This window comes from Pan troglodytes, chromosome 4 (genome assembly GCF_028858775.2).
Source record: "Pan troglodytes isolate AG18354 chromosome 4, NHGRI_mPanTro3-v2.0_pri, whole genome shotgun sequence".
NCBI lineage: Eukaryota > Metazoa > Chordata > Mammalia > Primates > Hominidae > Pan > Pan troglodytes.
The window spans coordinates 116,947,941-116,972,082 of NC_072402.2; the positions used below are offsets into that span (position 1 = coordinate 116,947,941).

The following is a 24,142-nucleotide window of genomic DNA, read 5'->3' on the forward strand; positions in this document are numbered from 1 at the left end:
TTTCGTAGAATTTGGCTGTGAATCCATCTGGTTCTATGCCTTTTTTGGTTGGTATGCTATTCATTACTGATTGAATTTCAGAGCTCATTATTAGTTTGGTCAGGGAATCATTTCTTCCAGGTTCAGTCTTGGGAGGGTGTATGTGTCCAGGAATTTATCCATCTCTTGTAGGTTTTGTAGTCTGTGTGCATAGAGGTGTCCATAGTAGTTTCTGATGGTTATTTTTATTTCTGTGGGGTCAGTGGTAACATCTCCTTGGTCATTTCTAATTGTGTTTATTTGTATCTTCTCTCTTTTCTTTTTTATTAGTCTAGCTGGCAGTCTATCTGTCTTACTAATTTTTTCAAAAGACCAACTCCTGGATTCGTTGATCTTTTGAATGGTTTTGTGTGTCTCAATTTCTTTCATTTCAGCTTTGATATTTGTTATTTTTTATCTTCTGCTAGCTTTGGGGTTTATTTGTTCTTGCTTCTCTGATATTTTCCATTATGATGTTAGGTTGTTAATTTGAGATCTTTCTAACTTTTTGATGTGGACATTTAGTGCTGTGAATTTCCCTCCTAATGCTGCCTTAGCTATGTCCCAGAGATTTTGCTAAAGCATACCTACTTTTGTTAGATCCTATGGCCCTAGGTTAGGGATCAGCAAACTATGGCCATCCCCACAGGTGAAATCCAGACCTCTCCATGCTTCTTTAAATAAAGTTTTATTGGATTATAGCCATAAATCCTCTCAATTGCATATTGCCAGTAGTTGCTTTCCCACTGCAAGTTGACAGTCCCTAATTCAAATCTGAAATGCTCCAAAATTCAAAATTTTTTGAGTACCAACATGATGCTATAAGTAGAAAATGCCACATATAACTATTTAACACAAATTTGTTTCATGCACACAATTATTAAAAATATAATTTCTCACCTTCACTGCCTGTAATGCCAGCACTTTGGAAGGCTGAAGTGGATGGATCACCTGAGGTCAGGAGTTCAAGACCAGCCTGCCAACATGGTGAAACCCTTTCTCTACTAAAAATACAAAAATTAGCTGGGCATGGTGGCAGGTGCCTGTAATCCCAGCTACTCGGGAGGCTGAGGCAGGAGAATCGCTTGAACCCAGGAGGTGGAGGTTGCAGTGAGCCAAGATCGCCCTGTTGCACTCCAGTCTGGGCCAAAGATTGAGATTCCATCTCAAAAATATACATATACATATATATATACACACATATATATTATATATATTATTTATATATATATTATTTTTATATATAATTATACATAAAAATAATATATATATTATTTATATATATATTATTTTTATATATAATTATATATAAAAATAATATATATATTATTTATATATATTATTTTTATATATAATTATATATATAAATAATATATATATTATTTATATATATATTATTTTTATATATAATTATATATATAAATAATATATATATTATTTATATATATATTATTTTTATATATAATTATATATATAAATAATATATATATTATTTATATATATTATTTTATATAAATATATTTATATTTATATATATTTATATTTTTATATATATTTATATATTTTTATATATATATAATTTCTTACCTTCAGGTTATGCATATAAGATGTATATGAAACATAAATGAATTTTTAATTTAGACATATATATTCAAATATTTCAAAATCTGAAAATATATGAAATTCAAAATACTTCTGGTCCCAAGTACTTTAGATAAGGGATACTTTACCTGTACAATATCAGACTTGAGTAGTTGTGACAGAGACCATATGGTCCACAAAGCCTGAATTATGTACTAATCCTTTAAGGAAATCCTTTAACGAAAAGGTTGGCCATATGATCTGCCTCCAGTCATAAAGTCTGATTGCAGTTAATTTATTATAATTTATATGGCACCAAGGAATTGTTATCAAGTTAATCAGAAATTTCTGAAGTTAATGATTAAATTTGCTGTCTCTCTCTGTAGATCCAAACACCATCTGGCACTGTCTGTGAAGAGGCTTTGGCAGTATTTGGTGAAGCAGGAAGAAATTCAGGAAACCTTTATCAAAAATATATTCACAAAGAAACGGTGTCTAAATGAGGTCTGTATAAGTTAAAACCTGTTTACTATTTTATTATTGAAGTCTTTTATATTATCATGTAACCATTAAAATGAGTTGTATTTTACAGATTTTTTGAAAACACGTATCATAAACATAGGCAATTAATGCTTAGAACAGTGTAATTTATAAAAGGGGCAGTATTTTCATAAATCAATTTAATTAATTCAAATGTATTTGGGACTTTTTTCTCGATAAAAATGTTTAATATTCCGCGTCTTGTTTTGAATTGTCATGATCATCAATTTAAGAGACAAGATAGAAATTTTCTATGATTTTCATGTGACAGTTAAAAGAAGTCTATCTTAGAAGTTTAATTGTAACTTAGAAGTTTAATTGTATACTGAAAATTTTTTATTTATTTATTTATCTTTTCTTTGGAGACGGAGTCTTGTTCTGTCACCCAGGCTGGAGTGCAGTGGTGCGATCTCAGCTTACTGCAAGCTCCGCGCCTCCCAGGTTCACACCATTCTCCTGCCTCAGCCTCCCGAATAGCTGGGACTACAGGTGCCCGCCACCACGCCCAACTAATATTTTGTATTTTTAGTAGAGACGGGGTTTCACTGTGTTAGCCAGGATGGTCTTGATCTCCTGACCTGGTGATCCACCCGCCTCAGCCTCCCAAAGTGCTAGTATTACAGGTGTGAACCACCACGCCCGGCCTGAAAAATTTTTCTTGTATTTATTTATCTTTTTTGAGATGGAGTCTCACTCTGTCACACAGGTTTGAGTACAGTGGCACCATTTCAGCTCACTGCAACCTCTGCCTCCCAGGCTCAAGCGATCCTCCCACCTCAGCCTCCCTAGCAGCTGGGACTGCAGATGAACGCCACCATGCCTGGCTAATTTTTTGTATTTTTGGTAGAGACAGGGTTTCACCATATTGCCCAGGGTGGTCTTGAATTCCTGAGCCCAGGCAATCTACCTGCCTTGGCCTCCCAAAGTGCTGAGATTACAGGCTTGAGCCACTGCACCCAGCCAACTTTTTAAATATGTACATTTTCTTTTCTGTGGATTATGCTTAAATTAATGAAATTTTACAAACCCAAATTAACCTGTAGTGTAACTGGTTGCTTATACCTTGATATTATCATAATGGGTTTTTTTTTTTTGTCATTTAGTTTAGTGCTAGTAATAATTATCAGTCTAATGATATGGGGAACTTGTTTCTTTCATTGGGAAAGTTTTGTTACTAAAAAGTTCAGGTGAACTGAACAGTAGATGCAGTGATGTAGTCAATTCTTTTTGTCTCCTGGACTGGTAACGAAGAGTTCAGAACTGACATTTGGTATGTGAACCACATTTTGAGTAGCACTGAACTAGTCTGAAAGCAAGCTTTGTACAGTTTTTGAAGGTGGAGGAAACACTGAAGATATTTCAGTTGAAGAAATAAATTGAATGGCTTCACAATAGACAAGTAAGCAAAAAGCAAGATTGACATCTAACCTTTCTACCTTAAAGGAAAATTACATATATATCTCATTGTCTCTCAATTTAAGCACCAATTTTAAGTGGAAACTGTATATGCTGTTATTTACTATTTGCCTCATTTTGTAAATATATTCAAATCGACCAAGTCAGGAAATAGTATGTAGTGTTCTTGCTGACTTAGAAGACTTTTGACCTGAGTACCTTGGTGTAATATTGAAATTTAGACAAACATGAATGTATTTCATTTGTTTATTTGATCTTTTTTTTTTAAAATTGACATATTTGATTAATCTTAGAAAAATCTTATTTTTCTACTGCTGATATATTTGGGTATTTGGGAAATGAAGTAGTTCTGAAAACAATACAAAAAAACTGTTGAGCCATTAGATTGTCTAGTTGATTCAGGAATAGACTCATTAAAGAAATAGAGTAGTATAGTCAAGCCAGAATAGGTAAACATAGCAAATAATAAGTATAACTACACATTTTAAAATTTCTGTTATTCTTTGGAGTTTCATGATATCTCAAAAAAATTTTTAAATTATTTTTATTGTAATTATTTTAATCAGGAGCATGAATATGAATGTTGGACTAACAGTTTTGTGACTATCAGTAAGCTGAATATTTTCTCTGAATTTTGTTTTTTTAATGCAAAATGACTATAATAGCCCTTACTTTGCAATGTTTTGATAAATAGATTTAACTTATTTAAACCTTGACGCAATTAATGGTAGTTACTAAAAGTTTGTTGTTATTGCTTTGTTGTTTTATTCTTGATAGTGATACTCTTAAAATAGTGTCTTTTTGATAGAGAATATGAAAAGAAAAATGTTATATAGTAAAGCATAGATTTGAATGGAGTTAAATAGAATATAGAGTTTGTGTGAAATTAATCTTTACCGGAAAGGTTACTAGCCTATTTTTAGTATTAACAAAATCACCTTCCATCTCTTATTTTTCTAAAATGATGATTATGCTTAAATATTTTAGTCAAAGTCACTGTGACTTTCCAGATGGTTAGGAGATACATATATAACAGGCCCTGTATTTTGGATGGCAGGTGATGGGAGAGTATTCTGAGAACTGCTCTTTCTTTATTTCTTTATGTGTTTGAAAATGAAATTTTACGGTTTCTTCATCTGACCCTAAAATCCTGGTTTTCTCAGATCGTTTCTTTTCCTGTTTGATAAAGTTTACTGGTACCTGTGTTTTAAAATAGAATGTCTTCCCTTTGTATTTAAATAGAAAGTACAGACAACTGCAATTAGATTAAGTCATTCTTAATAAAAAAATTGGGACTTGACAACTCCCATCATTGTTCCCAATTCCTTTTTCTGTTTTTTTTTGTTTTGTTTTGTTTGAGTTTCTGAGAAGAACTAAAAGTCTTGGAACAACTCTTTCTTTAACAAGTACTACTATTCCCTTTTAAGAAGTGTATGTGCTTCCCAGCAATTTATTGACTATTTCTGGCTTCATCAGTGGAAGAGAATTAGATACATGTAGAAATTGAAATTTTCTAATCAAGAGATTTTCCTGAAGGTTCAGATGTGGAGATAAGACAAAGCAGCGAGTAAGAGAATAATTCGACTTTGTTCATAGTACTCTGACACCAGTAGCTCTGATTATTTTAATATAAAGTATTTTGGTTTCAATCGTGCTTTAATGTCAACATTTCGAAATTGAGTAAAAACTTCTTAGGGTTAGAATAAAATTTATAGTGGTAGTTAATGAGTTCTGAGGGATTAAGTTTTGCTCATTTCCTAACCATGCACCCTCACACATGCTTCTTATAAGGTGTATGAAATTTTAAGAATAGTAACTCCATATAATGTTCTTTTCTAGTAAATTTGGTTTAAAATATAGCATTTAAACAGTCCCCAGTATTTTGCATGTTACATCTCATCTTTACTCTTTGTCATGTGGTTATTCTTTCTTGATGAAGTCATTAGAGGACAACAGTGAAACCATCAAAAATTCTATGATGGAGGAGCCAAACATCAATAAGGTACAAAATATCATTCAACTGAAATTAAAAATTGCATTCTTTCACAAAAGAACAAAGCATTTGCATTTTAGTTTTAAACTGGTCTTTGTTTCCAATGGATTTAAAGTATTGTTCCCTCAAATTATTCTCCTTTTATTTTAACGACTTAAATACTGCAGTTGTGAAAGTGGTTTCTGTTTTGTTAGATAAGAGAATGCAATTTTAAAGGGAGTTGAATGTATCTTGTTTTGGCTACAAATTTTTCTGAGTAAATACAACTAAAGTTCTTAATACATGTGATTACAATAGCAATTGTCTAGTAGTATTGTTTTAATTCTGCAAATATCACTTTTGAAGTTAAAATTCAAATTAGGAATTAATGATACTAAAATTAGGAATTAATGACATTAAAATTAATGATATTTAAAAATTCAAATTAGGAATTAATATTAATTCCTAAAAATATAGTAAATACTGTTACATAGCATTTATTTTACTGGTAGTAATAGCATGTAGCAAAGTGCCTTAAGGATACATAGTAAGTACTCATGGTACTTGAGAACCAAAGCACAAAAGATGAGAATCTGTATAATTATGAAAAAACTCCTAGGCGTCCTGTGGTTGCATATTCAACTATGACTTTATTTTATTTTATTTTTGAGTCGGAGTTTCGCTTTTTTGCCCAGGCTGGAGTGAAGCGTCACAGTCTTGGTTCACTGCAACCTCTGCCCCCCAGGTTCAAGCGATTCTCCTGCCTCAACCTCCTGAGTAGCTGGGATTATAGGCGCCCACCACCACACCTGGCTAATTCTTTTTGTATTTTTAGTAGAGATGAGATTTTGCCATGTTGGCCAGGCTGATGTCAAACTCCTGACCTCAGGTGATCCACCTGCCTTGGCCTCCCAAAGTGCTAGGATTACAGGCGTGAGCCACCTCGCCTGGCCAATTCAACTACGACTTTATGAGGTTAATATTTAACTCATGTTTTTCATATTCTGTATTTAAAACAATCTCAGCAGTGATTTTTAAGTGAAAAATTGCTCAAAAAAATTTTTAAGGTTACTAATTTCTACCCCTTATTCTTTCCAACGGAAATCCTTTGGTAAAATAGGAGAAATAATTCTGTGCAATTAATTAAAAAGCCTGATTTGATATCAGGTGTATATTATAACTAAAACTTTTGCAAAATAAGTCTATATGTCATTCATACTTTCAAACTATCTAGTGGCCTTTGGGGGTTTTGAGGGAATATAATTCAAACTTTTAATCAGTTAACAATTTTCCTTGCCTGGGTTTTGATGATTACTTATTACTGTCTACACATTATCAGGATTTTTTTTTTTTTTTTTTTTGGAAACAGAGTTTCGCTCAGGTTGCCCAGACTGGAGTGCAGTGGTGCGATCTCAGCTTACTGCAAGCTCCACCTCCCGGGTTCAAGCGATTCTCCTGCTTCAGCCTCCCAAGTAGCTGGGATTACATGCATGGGCCACCACATCCAGCCAATTTTTGTATTTTTAATAGACAGAGTTTCTCCATGTTGGTCCGGCTGGTCTTGAACTCCCAACGTCAGGTGATTTGCCTGCCTTGGCCTCCCAAAGTGCTGGGATTACAGGTGTGAGACACCACGCCCAGCCAGATATCAGGAATTCTTATACAAACATTTTTGTTTTGATACTGTTTATAAAATGTTAATAGTCATAATGTTGTATTTCTATAGTCAGCTTCATGCTGCGTCAAAATACAGTCTTTTTGAAGGGAGGGTTAACATCATTTTGGCCAGCATTTTTCCAAGCCCACTGCTATATAGTTTAAAAAAAAAATCTTTGTAAGGTATGCCTGACCTAAAATAACTACATATATTTAAAGCACACAACTTGTTCAATTTTGGCATGTATATACACTAGCGAAGCCGTCACCACAACCAGGATAATGATTATATCCATCAGTCCCCAGAATTTAATCCCTCCATTTTTTTTTTCTCTCCCACCTGTGCCCTCTTCCCCAGGCAGCTACCAAACTTTTTCCTGGTGTTAAAGATTCATTTGTTGTTTTCTGGAATTTTATGTAAATAGAATCATATAATACGTCATTTTTGGTTTATAGTCTGTGTCCATTGACTTAGCATAATTATTTCAAGATTCATCTATGTTGTGTGTTTTAGTAGTTCATTCTTGTTATTATGATGCTTATTACATTATATGGATATACCATAGTTTATTTACCTGTTAATGAACACTTGAGCTGATTTTATTTCGGACCTATTCCAAATAAGGCTGCTTTGAATATTCATGCAAAAGTCACATTTTATGGAAAAATGCTTTCATTTGTCTTGTGTAAATGCCTAGGAGTAGAAAGACTGGATCATGTGTAGGTATATGTTAAACGTTTTGTGAAACTATTCAAATATTTTCCAAGGTGGTTGTACCATTTATGTATATTCTCAATGGATTGTGTACGAAATCCCATTCTATTTTTTTTTTTTTTTTTTAAAGGCAGGGTCTCACTGTGTCTCCCAGGCTGGGTGCAGTGGTGTGATTACGGCTCACTGCAGCCTTGACCTCCTGGGCTCAAGCAGTTCTCTTGCCTCAGCCTTCTGAGCAGCTGGGACTACAGGCATGCATCACCATGCCCAGCTCAATTTTATTTTTTGTAGAGATGGGGTTTCTCCATGTTGCTCAGGCTGGTCTCAAACTTCTGGGCTCAAGCAGTCTTCCCACCTCAGCCTCCTGAAGTGTTCGGATTACAGGTGTGACCCACCATGCCCAGCCTTGCATCACATTCTTACCAACAGTTGGTGTGTAGTCTATATTTTCATTTTAACCATTCTAGTAGGTATGTAGTAGTAGTTCATTGTGGTTTTAATTTGCATCAAGCATCTTATCACATGCTTATTTGCCATTTGTCTATCTTTCTGCATGAATTGCCTTCAAATCTTATGTTTATTTTGTATTAGGTTGCTTGTTTTCTTGATTCAATTTTAACAGTTATTTGTATGTTCTGGATAAAAGTAATTTATCAGAAATGTGATTTGCAAATATTTTCTCTTACTCTATGGCTTGTCTTTTCATTCTGTTTACAAGGTGTTTTCATTTTATTTATTTATTTTTTAAGCAAAGTCTTGCTCTGTTGCCTATGCTGGAGTGCAGTGGTATGATCTTGGCTCACTGCAATCTCCACCTCCTGGGTACAAGCGATTCTCATACCTCAGGTGTGCACTAACACACCCGGCTAATTTTTATATTTTTAGTAGATGAGTAGACTGGGTTTCACCATGTTACCCAGACTGGTCTCAAACTCCTGGGCTCAAGTGATCTGCCCACCTCGGCCTCCTAAAGTGCTGGGATTAGGAGCGTGAACCACCGCAGCCGGCCACAAGTTCTTTTGAAGTGCAGAAGTTCTTAATTTTGATGATGTCTAATGTATTAGTTCTGGTTATTCATTTTCTTTTGGGTGTTGTATTTAAGAAATCTTTGCCTAACCTAAGATCACAAAAACTTTCTCCTGTTCTAAGTGTTTTTGAGTTTCAGTATTACATTTAGGTCTATAATCCATTTCAAGTTAATTTGTTTACATGGTGTGAAGTATAGACCTCAGTTCTTTGTTATTGTTGTTGTTTTTGCATCTGTATGTCAATTGTTACAGCATTATTTCTTGAAAAGATTATCTTTTCTTTCACTAAACTACCTCTTTCACCTTTTCAAAAATCAGTTGACACAGATGTGTAGGTCTAATTCTGGAGTCTGTTTTGGGCCATTGATCCATCTTTATGGTAATAGCTCACTGTCTTTATCACTATAACCTTATAATAAATCACGAAGTCATGTATTGTAAGTCATTCAAATATATTATTCTTCTAAGTTCTTTTTTCTTTTTTCTTTCGGTTTTTTTTTTTTTTTTTTTTTTTTTTTTTTTTGCCTTATCACTCTGACTTAGAACTTCCAGTCCAATGTTGAATAGAAGTGATCACCAGCAGACATTATTATCTTGTTTCTGATCTTGGGGAAAGCAGTCTTTTATTATTAAGTATAATGTTTTCTTTAAGTTTGTTGTAGATGCCCTTTATAAGTTTGAGGACGTTTCTTTGCATTCCTACTTTGTTAAGAGTTTTTAATAAGGAAAGGATGTTGGATTTTATCAAATGATTTTTTTGTTTTGCCTACTATTGAAATGATCATCCTTTTTTCTTTTTTAGTATGATAGGTTAAGGATTTTTAAAAAAAATGTTAAACCAATCTAGCATTCCCAGCATAAGCTATACTTGGTCGTGATGTGTTATCCTTTTTATATATAGTTACATTTGATAAAATTTTAAGAATTTTTACATCTATGTTCATGAGGGATATTGGTTTGTAGTTTTCTTACAATGTTGTTTGTGTTGGTCTCAGATTAGTGCTAGACTCTTAGAATGAATTGACGAAGGTTCTGTCCTCTTTAATTTTGGGGAATAATTTTTATAGAATTAGTGTTATTTCTGAAGTGTTTGGTAGAATCCTGAAGTTTTTTAAATGACAAATTTAATTTCTTTAACAGATGTAGGGCAATTCAGGTTTATCTATTTCTTAAGTCAGTTTTGGTAGTACATGTCTTTCAAGAAGTGTACATTTCATTTATGTTGTCAAACTTACTGGCATAAAGTTATCATGTTGCCCTATTAAAATATGTGTAGAATCCATGGTGATGCTGCCTCTCCTTCTTCTGCTATGACTTTGAAAACCAAATTGTGTCTTCTTTAGTATTTATATTCCCTAATATTTGGGGTATTGACACCATTTTATGTTCACCTGATTGCTTCCTATTTTCTTTCAGTTATGCCTTCGGTATTCTTTAGATATCATTTTACTTCATATTTGTGTCATTAGAGTGGCAATGAAGTGTTCCAAGTACACAACCTTATATTGTAGGTTTTAGTAAATGAAAATCACTACTGACTACCCAGGGTCTCAGTCACTTTTTCCATGGATCTGCTGTATGACCTTTCACTTCTTCCATTCTTGGAGCTTCATTTACTGACATGTAAAATTAGGGCTGATAATTTTAAACCTGTTGCTTCTCTAATTGAAATATTCCGTAGGATCCTGGTGTTAATCTATTGTAACTATCTCTTTCTCCTCCAGCTTCTAAGGGCAGCTCTGTGGAACCCAAGCAATGTTCAGATCAGTTTCTGCATAATTCCTTTTTGTGGTAAAATATAAATAACATAAAAGTTACCATTTTAACCATTTGTAAAGCAGCCCAGTGGTCATAAGTACATTTAGACTGCTCTGCAACCAACACACCATCCATCTCCAGAACTTTTTCATCCTCTCCAAACTGAAAATTTGTGCCCGCTAAACAACAGCTCCCCATTCCTCTGGCGCCCACTCCAGGCAACCACCATTCTGCTTTTTGTATCTATGAATTTTACTATCCCTAGGTACCTCATGTAAATGGAATTGTATAATAGTTGTCCTTTTGTGACTAGTTTATTTCACCAAGCATAATGTCTTTAAGGTTCATCCATATTTTAGCATGTGTCAGAATTTCCTTTCTTTTTAAGGCTGAATAGTATTCTAATGTATGTTCATATATTTTGTTTATCCATTCGTCAGTTAGTGGACATTTGAGTTGTGTCTGTCTTGGTTATTGTGAATAATGGTGCTATGAACATTGATATACAAATATCTGAATCTCTGCTTTCAGTTTTTTGGGGTATATACAGAAGTGGAATTGCTAGATCATATAGCAATTCTGTGTTTAGTTTTTGATCTGCATAATCTCTTTAAATCTCTTTTAGCGTTAATATTTGGATTCTTTTTTCTTCACATGTCCAGCCCAATCAAAGCATGAAATCTTTACACAGTGTGACTTGAAACTTTAGGAGATGTTTTAAGACCATATTCATTGTGATTTTTTTTTAACTGTAATGTTATGTTGTGAGGCCTTTAACAAATAAAATTACATTCATAGCACATGCAAGTTCTGTCTCTATTTTTAGCTGACTGTATCATGTTCCTAGTTCCTTCCCTTCCCAGCTTAGATTTCATGATCCATCATGGAATCAATCAGTCACTTGCAAACATCCTTATCCCTGTTCTTCCTACTTGCCTTGAAAATTCCCAAACCTTCTTAAACCCAACTTTTTGTCCTATTCTGTGCCTGCACTCAAGCAGCTGAACATGTTTGGAGGAAAAGCACAAACCCTGGAGCTTGCCTCACTTTAAATTTATTAGCACAAATCCAAAATTAATATAAAACTACCCTGCAGTCATAATAAATTGCTCTATAGCAAATTTGTTTTTTCATTTTCATACTTTTTCCTTGTTTCCTGAAACTTCCAGTATTTGTTTCCTACTCCCCACAGATCAATATATTTTGCTGTCAAAATAAGTGTAGTCAGCAGTGATTTAGCCTAACCTGCCCATCATCATCTAATTTCTGCTCTGTATGCAGATATTTTCTTCTGCCTCCTCTAACAGTGAGTGAACTGTTACCCTTTTTGTTCAAGGCCAGAGCTTTCACTTCTGCACAGTTCTTACCTGCTTTCACCTACCCAAGAACTTGTCTTCAGTTCTTAATAATTGAAGCCCATCTCCCTCTCTCCTTGTCAATAAATGTTTACCTCTCTCAAATTATTCTCATTACCATGAGCAAATATATTTTAATGTTTTGCCTTTAAAAAATACTCCATTTCTCTAGTCTCCTATGTAGCAAAATTCACTTAGAGTTGCCTATAAAGTCCTTCAAGATTTAAACAATAATGTTGAAACACCATAAACAAACCACCCAGCTTAAGAAATAAAACATTATCAATTCAGTTGAATGTCTCTGTGATCCTTTCCCCGTGGACTCCCCTTCTTATTCACCAGATATCACATTCTTTCTAATTTGGTTATTATCTCCAGCCCACTCCACTGAGATTGTCCTAGACACAGTTACCACTGACTTCCAGTATACTAAATTTAGTAGTCAATTGTCTATCTTCATATGATTCAACTTCTTAATAATCATTTGGTAGTGTTGACGCATAACATTTTTCTAAAATTGTTTCCTCACTTAGTTTCCATAATATCAAACTAATCTATTTCTTATGTTAGCTAATTGATAACTACTGAATTGTCCTTTTTCCCATCCTTGAAATATTGGTTGCCCCAGAATTCAGTTCTCTAACTTTTTATCTTTCCTATCTTTCCTCTCTCCTTGGGTTATCTTACAGTTTAAATATTAATATAATTTGTATGCTGACAACTCTCAAATCTCTCTCAACTAATTTCCCGAACTCCAGACATTGCCTGCTCCGAACCTACTCCCTACTGTTTCCTTCACTTCTGTCCATCTCAGTAAATGATACCTTTACTCACCCACCTATCAGGCCTGACACTAGGGTTCATCCTTTTTCTTTCCTTCTTTTATTCACACTATGATTACAGTCCATTAACAAAATGTATCCCAATTCCAGCCACTTACCACTGTCACCATTCCTACTGCCCTAATCCAACCCACTATGATCTCTCACTTCAGCTACTGTAGTCGCCTTTTAACTGGTTTTCTGATAGTCATTCTCAAACCCTTTATGTTTTATCTCACAGTAGCCTGGCTTTTCAAAATCCACCAATGGTTTCTCTGCCTTAGAACAGGATTTGAACTCTTTATTATGTCTTTTAAGGCCCTGCAAGAACTGAACCTCTACCTTTATCTCCAATCTTATCTTCTGCCACTTATGGTCATTCACAAATTTAATTTAAGACTTCTGAGATACCACTATTTCTTTGACCCACCCCCATGACATTCTGATTATGTATCTGACATGGGGTTCAGAGTATTTGTATTTAAAAAAAAATCACCTCAGTTGATTCTTATTCAGGTTATCTTGACACCACCTTATTGAGAAACAATGTTTTTAGTAAATAATGAGGACAGGAATGTATTCCTACATAGAGAAAGGTTTTTTGAAGTTCATAGCTGCAGGAGCTTTCTTCCCAAACTTTACATGTAAAGTTCGAAAAAGCTCCCCAGGTGAAACTGATATGATCCCCTATCCAACCATTACCAGCAAGTGGCACATCCCTCTATTCCATGGAGCCATCATCTTTCTCTGTCGCCAATTTCTTCAAAACCTAAGAATGAACATTTAGTATACTTTAGATACCAGGCAGATTGGTGGGTAAGTTGGAATTTTGTCATAAAATTATGGAATTTGACTTGTACATCATTAACGGATGATCGGCGTTTTGTAGTCAGAGCTGAGACTTTCCTTAGAAGACAAGTTGATCCTCAAGTCAGCCAGAATGTTCAGCGAATACTGAAATTCTTCCTAAGCAAGTTATACTTTAGATTAGAATATATTTGACTCTTTATATCTGGCGACTGATTTTTGTTTGTGTAGGGATATTTTGGTTTGGTTATCTTGTAAGTCTCTTTGAACTTTCCAGTTGAACAGTGATCTTAATTGCCTTTCTTTTATTTATTTATTTTTTTGAGACAGGGTCTTGCTCTGTTGCCTGGGCTGGAGTACAATGGCTCGATCTTGGCTTACTGCAGTCTCTGCCTCCTGGGTTCAAGTGATTCTCGTGCCTCAGCCACTCAAGTAGCGGGGATTACCGATGCGCACCATCACGCCTGGCTAATTTTTGTATTTTTAGTAAAGTAATTTTTAGTAAATTTTTGTAATTTTAGTAAAATTTTGTACTTTTCTCCATGTTGGCCGCTCCTGACCTCAAGTGATCCCCTCACCTCAGCCTCTCAAAGTGCCGGCATTATAGGCGTGAGCCACCACACCTGACCTTAGTTGCTATTTTTAAAACACTGCATATTCTGATCCATTCTGTGGTCAATGGCCAGGCATTGGTGATATTTCTATCAAAATTTTGCAGTAAGTAAATTTATTGTATGCTGATTTCAGATAATTTATGCATTTCACAATAAGTCTGTAAACCTAATTCATTTTAAAAGATTGAAAGTTAGAATGGCTGGGCGTGGTGGCTCACGCCCATAATCCCAGCATTTGGGAGGCCAAGGCGGCCAAATCACCTGAAGTCTGGAGTTCGAGACCAGCCTGGCCAAAATGGTGAAACCCTGTCTCTACTAAAAATACAAAACTTAGCCCGGTGTGGTGGCAGGTGCCTGTAATCCCAGCTACCTGGGAGTCTGGAGCGGGAGAATTGCTTAAACCTGGGAGGCAGAGGTTGCAGTGAGCTGAGACTGTGGGACCACTGCCCTCCAGCCTGGGCGACAAGAGCATCCATCTCAAAAAAAAAAAAAAAAAAAAAAAAAAGCAGGATAATATGAAATAATGTCCTATATTAGGCAACATTTCAACTCTTTAATTGCCTCCTCTTTTCTGCTTATTTTAGTAAGTGTCGATTTTATATAGTATTCTTTTCTAAGTCCAAAGATGTATATACACTTTGTCTGGAGTAAGCAGAAGGTCAAATATATGTCCCTCATCTAAAGTACTTAGAATGGTGGTTTATTTAGCTACTAAAATGATTACTCACTTGGGCAAGTTACATTGCCTTTCAGAATTTCAGGTTTCTCTATAAATCAAAGGTTAACTACAGCCATCTGGCCAAATCTCACCTGCTTCTATATAGTCCATGAGCTGAGAATTTTTAAAGGGTTTGGAAAAAATGCAACAGTGACCCTTTGTGGTCTGCAAAACCTAAAATATTGACTATCTGACCTTTTAAATTTTAAAAAATAATATTAAAGAATTATAATGCTAGGAAACTTGGTAAATACATTTTGCTTTAATAATTAGAATGTGTTGATCCTTTAAAGTCAATTAACTGTATCTCGGGAGGATAGCCACTTAATGAAGTTGTATGTTGTATCAGCTGTTTTTTTATGTGTAAAAAAGCAAGTTTGAAGAAATTTAAATTTCCCATGTCAAATTTTGTTTTAGGGACAATTAGCATATACAATAATACCTTTAGAATTGAAATATCTACTTTCTTAAAATAATTTATGCAAGTACTAATTGATAGATTGGCATATATTATTAGTTCTATTACTAAAATCAGTGCATTTTTGTGTTTTGTTTCCTTTTATTTAGATAGAAGCAGATTTGGGATATCCTGGAGGTAAAGCAAGAATTATTCATAAGGAATCTGATATCATTACTGCGTTTGCTGTTAATAAGGTAAGTACATAGACATTCTTCTTTTGTTTATTAAGTATTTATAGTTGGATAATATCTTCTGTTTTATCAGTTTATCCAGTATTTCTTTCCCAAAGCTGCTTCCAGTTCCTTAAATTGCAATCTGGATACTTTTTTAATTTTATAAAATGATATTATTTGATAATGTGATTTTGTTATTATATGATTTTGGAGATACAGCTGATACATAATGTTTTATTACTATGCAGAGAGAAGTACCAAATATGTAATCGCTTTAGAATTTATACAATGTACTATAGTAGTTAACCCACAGAAAAAGTTTTTTATGTTCCTTATGAATATGTCAAATGTGGTTCTGGGTATTTGGTAAGATTTAAGCTTATATGTGACTCAAATTCTCCCTCTTTGATTTATACCTCCAATAGCTGCCCAACGTGTGTATTTTCTTAGTATTTCTTAAATTTCTACTTAACATCCTCCTTAGATGTCTATACACTCCTCACAGAAGAGGTGGCCTTAGGTACTATAGTCCAAGATTGAAATCTGTCTTATTAATCATTTTCCCCTTCTGTCTCCCCTAATTGCCTTACTGTATGGTTCCTAATGACTTCTAGTTATTCTTTTGTTTTCCTTCCATTAACTTAAAGGATATGTGTGTCTTCTTTTTATGTATTCATAGAAGATACCTAAAGGAGATATTGTATACATATATATAAGATGTTCGTATGTTCCTAATTTTAAAATAATTGTTAAATGTTATGTAGATACATACCCTGTAATATGTATATGTAATATGTAATACAGGGAAGTGTGATATACAGGGAAATTACCCATTTAGTAATCCTTTCACCAGTTGGTTTTCTGTCTTTCTGTGCTATGTCTGTCTTCTCTGAATTCTTCTGGACAGTATCTTTGTTGTTCTGTGTCCTTCACTTAATTTCCTTCTTAGACACCGTTGAGCAATGACTGGCTAAGGGGCTGACTCCAGATTTGCCTGCTTCAGACAGTTCTGTTATCAAAGAAACAGTTCTGTTTGAAACAGGCAAATCTGGAGTCAGCCCCTTAGCCAGTTGTAATATCTGTATAACATGATATTATATATACATGTCAAATACAAAATTATTGGCCAGGTGTGGTTGCTCACACCTGTCATCCCAACACTTTGGGAGGCCAAGGCAGTAGGATCACTAGAGGCCAGGAGTTTGATACCAGCCTGGGCAACATTGTAAGACCCTGTCTCTACAAAAAAAAATTATCTATACCTGCATTACCTGCTCTTTCTTGAAGAAAATATGATTTAAAATAGTCTGTGCTATAAAAGAAACTAGTTGTTTTCTTCTTGAGGGTTTATATATAAGTACTGGTAATGAATAGCTATTCACATATATAAAGTCTACAAGTTACTGTCTATGAATATGCCTGTTTAATTTTTATTTCCCCAGATTTGCTATTTTTATTTATTTTATTTTATTTTACTTTATTTTATTTTATTTTATTTTGAGACGGAGTCTCACTCTGTTGCCCAGGCTGGAGTGCAGTGGCGCGATCTTGGCTTACTGCAACCTCTGCCTCCTGGGTTCAAGCGATTCTCCTGCCTCAGCCTCCCAAGTAGCTGGGACTACAGGTGTGCGCCACTACACCCAGCTAATTTTTGTATTTTTAGTAGAGACGGCGTTTCACCATGTTGGTTGGCCAGGATGGTCTCGATCTCTTTACCTCGTGATCCGCCTGCCTCGGCCTCCCAAAGTGCTGGGATTACAGGCGTGAGCCACTGCACCCAGCTGATTTGCTATTTTTAATATCCTTACTAAATTTGCAGCTGAGAAATAATACCTCTTGCTTTAAGTTGCATTTTTTTAAATGCCATTGAGATTTTTTTGCCATTTGTTTAGTTGGGAACTACCTGTGTCAAAAACTATGAAGGGTCTCAGATTTTACCTTAAATTAAAACTAGCAGTTAGCTTTCTGTTTCTGTTGCCACAGAAACAGTTCTGTTTGAGGCAGGCAGTGGATTGTTTAAACAGTCCATTTAATTGATCCATTAAACATTTTAGTGGATGCTGTTAGAAGACATACGACTCTTGGATCAGAGACAAAGGACAGTTTATGTCTAACAGCAAAAGCAATAACCAGAAAATCAGCACTTTACACTGGTTGCCTGAGCCACAATTTCCAGAGAATGACGGGAAGAGGGCCAGATGATACCTACCTTACCTACATACATAGTAGGTTATATTACAGGAGAGGATCACTGAGTTTAGGGGACCCAAATCTTTTATAATCGATAGTAAGCATACTTGCCCTTTGCTCTGGAGGGAGAGACGATAGTTATACAAACATCCTGGCAATTATACTGCAGAAAAAAGGGCAGACATGACTCACTTATAAAACATGCAGAATTTGGGATACCCATGGAGAATAACCACCCAATAATCTAGCTATATCATTTTTTCATTTATTTCTAAGGTCTCAGTTTTTTCTTAATAGTTTGTGTTAAAATCTAACATAACAGTAATGGTAATCCTATTTTCTCTTCGCTGTCAATATCTTCCTGTTTTCTGTTTCAAAGATACACATTTAATTTATTTATTTATTTATTTATTTATTTATTTATTTATTTATTGAGACAGGGTATCATGCCTGGTGCCCAGTGCTGTGGTGCAATGTCAGCTCACTGCAGCCTCGACCTCCTGGGCTCAAGCAATCGTTTCACCTCATTCTCCCAAGTAGCTGGGACTGCAGGTGCATGCCACCATGCCCAACTAATTTTTGTATTTTTTGTAGAGACAGTGTTTTGCCATGTTGCCCAGGCTACTATCGAACTCCTGAGCTCAAGCTGTCTGCCTGCTTCAGCCTCCTAAAGTGCTAGGATTATAGACGTGAGCCACTGCCCCCAGCCAAGATGTACATTTTTGATTCATAGGCATTTAAAATTTCATGTCATTTCACCTTAGCAACTTTTCATTTGTGATCTTTTTCTGGCATACTTCTCCCACTATATTTCTGCCCCTACACCTTTTTTCTGTGACCCTTTCCCACTTCTTTTTTTTTTGCCTAAGATTGAAAAGCTTTAGGAGAAAGTTGTTTTATTTAAATAATTAATAATTATGTTTTTAGTTTGGAGTTCCTTATTGCCCTCACCTTTCTGTACCCTACAGGTTCCTATCTTTTTCAGCATCTTCCTCCACATTTCTGAATTGTGCATACCTTAGAGCGATCATAGCATTCTAGCAGTCTAGAAAAACAGTACTGGGAGAGGAAATAAAATGCTGCATGTATTGCCATTTATACTGGCTTTCTATTGGATGTACTTTTCCTAGAACATAAACATATCTCCAAACTGAAGCTTATTATTTCACTAAAAGTAAGAATGCTGTATATCCTGTACTTTAGTTATCACTGCTAGAGGTTATTTCAAAACTACCATTTTCAAAAAAAGCAGCTCATATACTATCTCTTTTGCCTATTTCTTTAAAAATTACCATTTGACTTATTTTTCAGGCAAATAGAAACTGTATAGCAATCGCTTCCAGTCATGATGTTCAAGAACTGGATGTTTCTGGAATTCTGGCCACACAGGTCTACACTTGGGTAGATGATGATATAGAAGTGGAAACCAAAGGGTACCTTCATACTTTGTTTCTATTTAGTAATGTTGCAATATGAGTGACTATATTTACTGAACTAAAACTTTCAAAAGATTCTTTAAAGCAATGTATAGATTGTAAGCAGAGTAGAAGCTGATGTGCTAAATGAGGGGTGGCAAGAGCTTTAAATAAGGGAACTGAGAGAAGAGTAAGTGAAGGGAACAGAAATTGTTGAGGTATGAGGTCATTGTGTGTGAGTTACAAATAAGAGCTGAAGAAAATTAATTTTAAAGGGAACTATAAATTCAAATTTTAGACCTTTCAAGTGTAAAAAAGAAAGAAATGATGAGTTGTTTTTATTCTGGTTGACATTCCTTTATAGATCAGAAGATTTCTTGGTTATACATGCTCGTGATGATTTAACAGCTGTTCAAGGTACAACTCCATATACACATAGCAATCCTGGCACTCCAATCAACATGCCATGGCTTGGTAGTACACAGACTGGCAGAGGAGCATCTGTGGTATGTAAAGTTACAAATAAATTTAAGTTATATGTAACTTTTATTTTTCCCTCTAGGTTAATGGATAAAGGATGATTTAAAACATTTTTCTTAATTCCTAAAGTTTTAGTAAGTCTTACATGTTGGAAATTGTAAATTTTGATAATGAAGAATAGTATGTTTTCATTTGAAAGGGTAATAATAAATTGTTTTAAAAATATACTTTGCTTGAAAACCAAAGAGCTATATTTTAATTAAGAATTATTTGAAACATGGTTCAGATCAGGCTTCAGCAAGGTGTTCCCCATAGGTCAAATACTACCCATGACCTGTTTTTATATAGCTAATATGCTAAGAATGGTGTATACATTTTAGTGAAATGGTGTATACATTTTAGTGAAATGGTGTATACATTGTTTTTTCAATAGTTGAAAAAACAAACAGTATTTTTTGGCACATGAAAATTACATGAAACTGGATTTCAGTGTTTTTTTACAAATAAAGTTTTATAGGAACACAGCCATAGTCATTTGCTTCTATTTTGTCTGTGGATGCCTTCACACTACAGTGGCAGAATTGAGTATCTGCAATAGAAAGTAAATGCCCATAAAGCCAAAACACTTGCTATCCAGTCCTTTATAAAAAAAGGTTTGCTAACCCCTTGTCTAGGTATCTTTTAATGGATATCAATTAATAACTATATCCATATTAAGTATCACTTTTTTAAATGCCAGGACAAATATTCTTTTTTTTTTAACAAAAACAATATATAATTTTTTAAGTTAAGCAAAAAGCAGTATAATAATGAACTGAAACATAATTTTTCTGTAGTGTTGGAGGATCTTTTTTAGCCCTGATTACCTAGAGATGTGATTCATATTTGTACTTCCAAGAGTTTCCTTTATTATTACGTAGGTTATAGGAACTAATGAACAGATTTGAAGAAGCAAAGAAAGGTGGTAGGGTTTTTCAGAATTTTATAAGTACTGTAGAATGCTTTCCTTGGCCAAAAAAAAATTATTTTTCATTAATTAGTATGAGCAATTGTTCAAGTAAAATCTCAGTTATCTTTAATAATACCTTGTAATATTTTGTACCTAATGGAGTTCCTTTATAGTTGCTATAACCTTATAATTTGCAGTATCTGTTGTAGTTGTTATTTACTCGTATTTAAACATTCTTCTGATGAAGCTTGAGATCCAAAAAGGTCAAGTGGATCGACTTATGTCACTTTGTTAAATGTATGGTAGAGCTTGTTTTAAAGCCCTCTGTTCTCCTTAGTTCAGTGATTTCAAGTAGCAGTGTTTTAAGGATTAAAATGAACTTGAAAAGCAATCTAGTAATTATTCAAATGAAATGACTTGCTCAGTGGTGGTTAAATAATTTTTCCAGCTGACAGATATGTTACAATTCATTGGTAAAACTTACTGATATTATATTCTTTTAAAGGAGAACTCAAAGGGAATATATGCCAAAGAAGTGCATAGGACTAATAGGCACTTTTTTGAATTCCAACCTCAGAGATTACAATATAGTTCTTCCTGTAACATCTTTCTTGTTGGTCTCTTCCTACTTCTATTCTTTACACAGCAGCAGCCAGTTACTCTTTTCTAAAACATCATTCAGGTTGTCACTCACTTTCTAAAAAATTTCAGATTTCCCAATACAACTTTTAAATAACAAGTCATTAATAGGGCCCTACAAAATTTAACCTTCTGCCATCTTATCTCCCTTTATTCTACATCTGATTCTCTTTGCTGTAATTACACTGGCTTCTTTCTGTCTCTTGAACTTATTAAGCTCATGGTTATGTCAGGAGCCCTTGACTTTCCTTCTGCTTAAAATGCTCTATCCCTCTGTTGTACCATTCACATCTCAACTCATATCCCCCCAGATTTCCCTGGCTTCCCTAATTAAGGCATTTGCCCCTACCCACTCTACCCCCAGTCACCTTATATTTTATCATCTTTATTATCCCTTGCACTTACCAGTTATTGAAATTATTCATTACTTAGTTGTCTTTTTTTTTTTTTTGAGATGGAGTCTTGCTCTATTGCCCAGTCTGCAGTGCAGTGGTGCAATATTGGCTCACTGCAACCTCCACCCCACAGGTTCAAGCAATTCTCCTGCCTCAGCCTCCCTAGTAGCTGGGATTACAGGCATGCACTACCATGCCCGGCTAATTTTTGTATTTTTAGTAGAGATGGGGTTTTGCCATGTTGGCCAGGCTGGTCTTGAACTCCTGGCCTCAAGTGATGCACCCGCCTTGGCCTCCCAGAATGCTGGGATGACAGGCATGAGCCACTGTGCCCTGCCTTAAGTTGTCTTTTTTATATGCCCTGGAATCCAAGCTCTTCGAGAGCTTGGATTCTGCCTGCCTTGCAGATTGATGATTTCTAACTAGAATGGTATTGGACGTATAGTAGGTGTTCAGAAAAATGTGTTTATACTCCAAAGCATTGTAATACAGAAATCTACCATAGGCATAACACTAAGGATTGAATTTTCTTCCTACCTAAATCTTAGGACATCTTTTTATTTCAGATAACTGTGATTTGTTAACATGAGGGTTGGGATTGCCTCACTCTACCCTCAACAAAAAGACACCAGTAGAATAAGGTTGTTCTTTTTTACATGGATCTTCTAAAATAATGATTTTACATATTTTACATGTGCTTTCAGAAACTTTTTTAAACCTGTGTTTGTATACTTTTTTACTTATGGTTCTCCTGTGAGTATTAAAAGAAGACAAAAGCAAGAATAGGAACCTTCAGGCATTTCTTTAATTAAGAAGAACATGGAATTTAAATATGAAGTTTACTAAACAGAAGTCATATGCAGCAGGTTTTTATTTTTTCTAGAGAACTGATAAAATATTTTCTTTATCCTTTCATTTTATCAAATGATAAAAACTAATAGCAAAAAAAAAATCATTATGACCAGCTTCTGCTATTTTGGAGTATAACTGCATCAATATATGTGTTTCAGTTTTATTTATCCCTCTTCTTTTCTCTGGCCTAGTCTCTGTTCTCCCTACCAACTCCCCACCTTCTCCACAACTTTAGGCTAATTGAACCATTTAAAATCCAAAAGAATAACAATAACAAAACCTACCTGAGACTGATGCTACAAATTTAAGATAACATATATTTGTAGTTATGATGCTATATAAATTGGAAATGTTCTATAAATTTTTCCTTTAATTTTATGTGTTTGTTTTACTCTTATTTGACAGGCTAGTTAAATTATTCAAAGCATAACTTTAAAATGAGTAAATACATAGTTCCAAACTGTTTTTAAATTTATTTAATTTTCTCTTCTTTTATTTTCACATGCTCCTGTCTTTTAAACTTACACTATTCAGGATTATTACTGAATAATAAATGTAATGGGATCAGAAAAGAATTGACAAGAAAGGAGGGAAGACTAAATTCTTGAAAGGAATTTATCTTTAGATCCTAGTCAGTAATGCCCAAAATATATGTGCAAATATAAGAGCTGCACTATTAAATTTCTGTTATCATGTTTAGTATTTTTAGCACCCATAATGATAGTTATTAACTCATGTAAAAATAAATAAATGAATGTTATTTGAATTTCCTGTCACAATTTAAATGTTTAATCCTTTTTATTATGGCTATAAAATAATTTTTCTGTTTTACCAGATGATTAAGAAAGCCATTAATAATGTTAGAAGAATGACTTCTCATCCAACTCTTCCTTACTGTAAGTTGAATAATAATTAGCAATTGTCCTTTCTTATTCTTAAATCTATTTTTGGTAATTTTATTATAAGAAATGTGTGGGAACCTTTTTGTTTTAATTGAAAGCATTTATTTGACTTTTTTTCTAGCGAATATTTGCCAGTAAATAAAATCTTGATTTCAAAACTGGGTAAAAATAGAAAAAGATATTTCCCTAAAAGAGAAAGCTGATTTAATGAAGTAAACTTTTTGACATTTTGACTACCAATCAAAATTTGTGACTACCAATACACAAAATTTGTGTATTTCTAAGTTAACACATTTTATCTTTGAACATTTCTGGATTTCTTTGATCATGCTAAATTATAGTGAATAATTATTTTAATAATAGAACCACTGCCAACCTTTGTTACATAAGCCACAACCATACCTCAATTATTTATTACCTCATCATACTCAGTTTGTATTTTATTACTTTTTTTCAGTTGGTCTTTTATGAGACACATTAATAGTAAACATAGGAAATTATTATTAGTAAGTTTTTATATTCTAAGGCAGAATATATGTGTTTTCAGTTAATCTTCCTAGGAATCTTAAAAGTTTCTCTTCCTTCAACCAAGAACTTAATTAATGGGGAATTTATTGGAGGTATTGATTCTGGTGGGTTGGAATCAATACTCATCCTGGTGTGTGAGTATTCCAAGTTTTTTAATATT

General features: G+C 34.1%; 1 protein-coding gene across 18 annotated transcripts in view; it reads left to right on the plus strand.

The window, feature by feature from the left end:
* The window catches only part of DMXL1 (Dmx like 1), a 191,492-nt gene that overhangs the window by 143,683 nt on the left and 23,667 nt on the right, over window positions 1-24,142 (plus strand). For 13 of the 18 annotated variants that reach the window (XR_010156981.1, XM_063810591.1, XM_063810592.1 and 10 more), the window contains 6 exons: window positions 1,986-2,103; window positions 5,495-5,557; window positions 15,567-15,653; window positions 19,134-19,255; window positions 19,602-19,743; window positions 23,388-23,448. Coding sequence is in view for 15 of the 18 variants with exons in the window: in XM_063810591.1 (XP_063666661.1) it covers window positions 1,986-2,103; window positions 5,495-5,557; window positions 15,567-15,653; window positions 19,134-19,255; window positions 19,602-19,743; window positions 23,388-23,448 (593 nt within the window). In the remaining 3 variants the exon portion in view is untranslated. The remainder of the gene's footprint in view (window positions 1-1,985; window positions 2,104-5,494; window positions 5,558-15,566; window positions 15,654-19,133; window positions 19,256-19,601; window positions 19,744-23,387; window positions 23,449-24,142) is intronic. The other 5 variants (XR_010156982.1, XR_010156983.1, XM_009449539.5 and 2 more) reach the window with 1 other exon arrangement.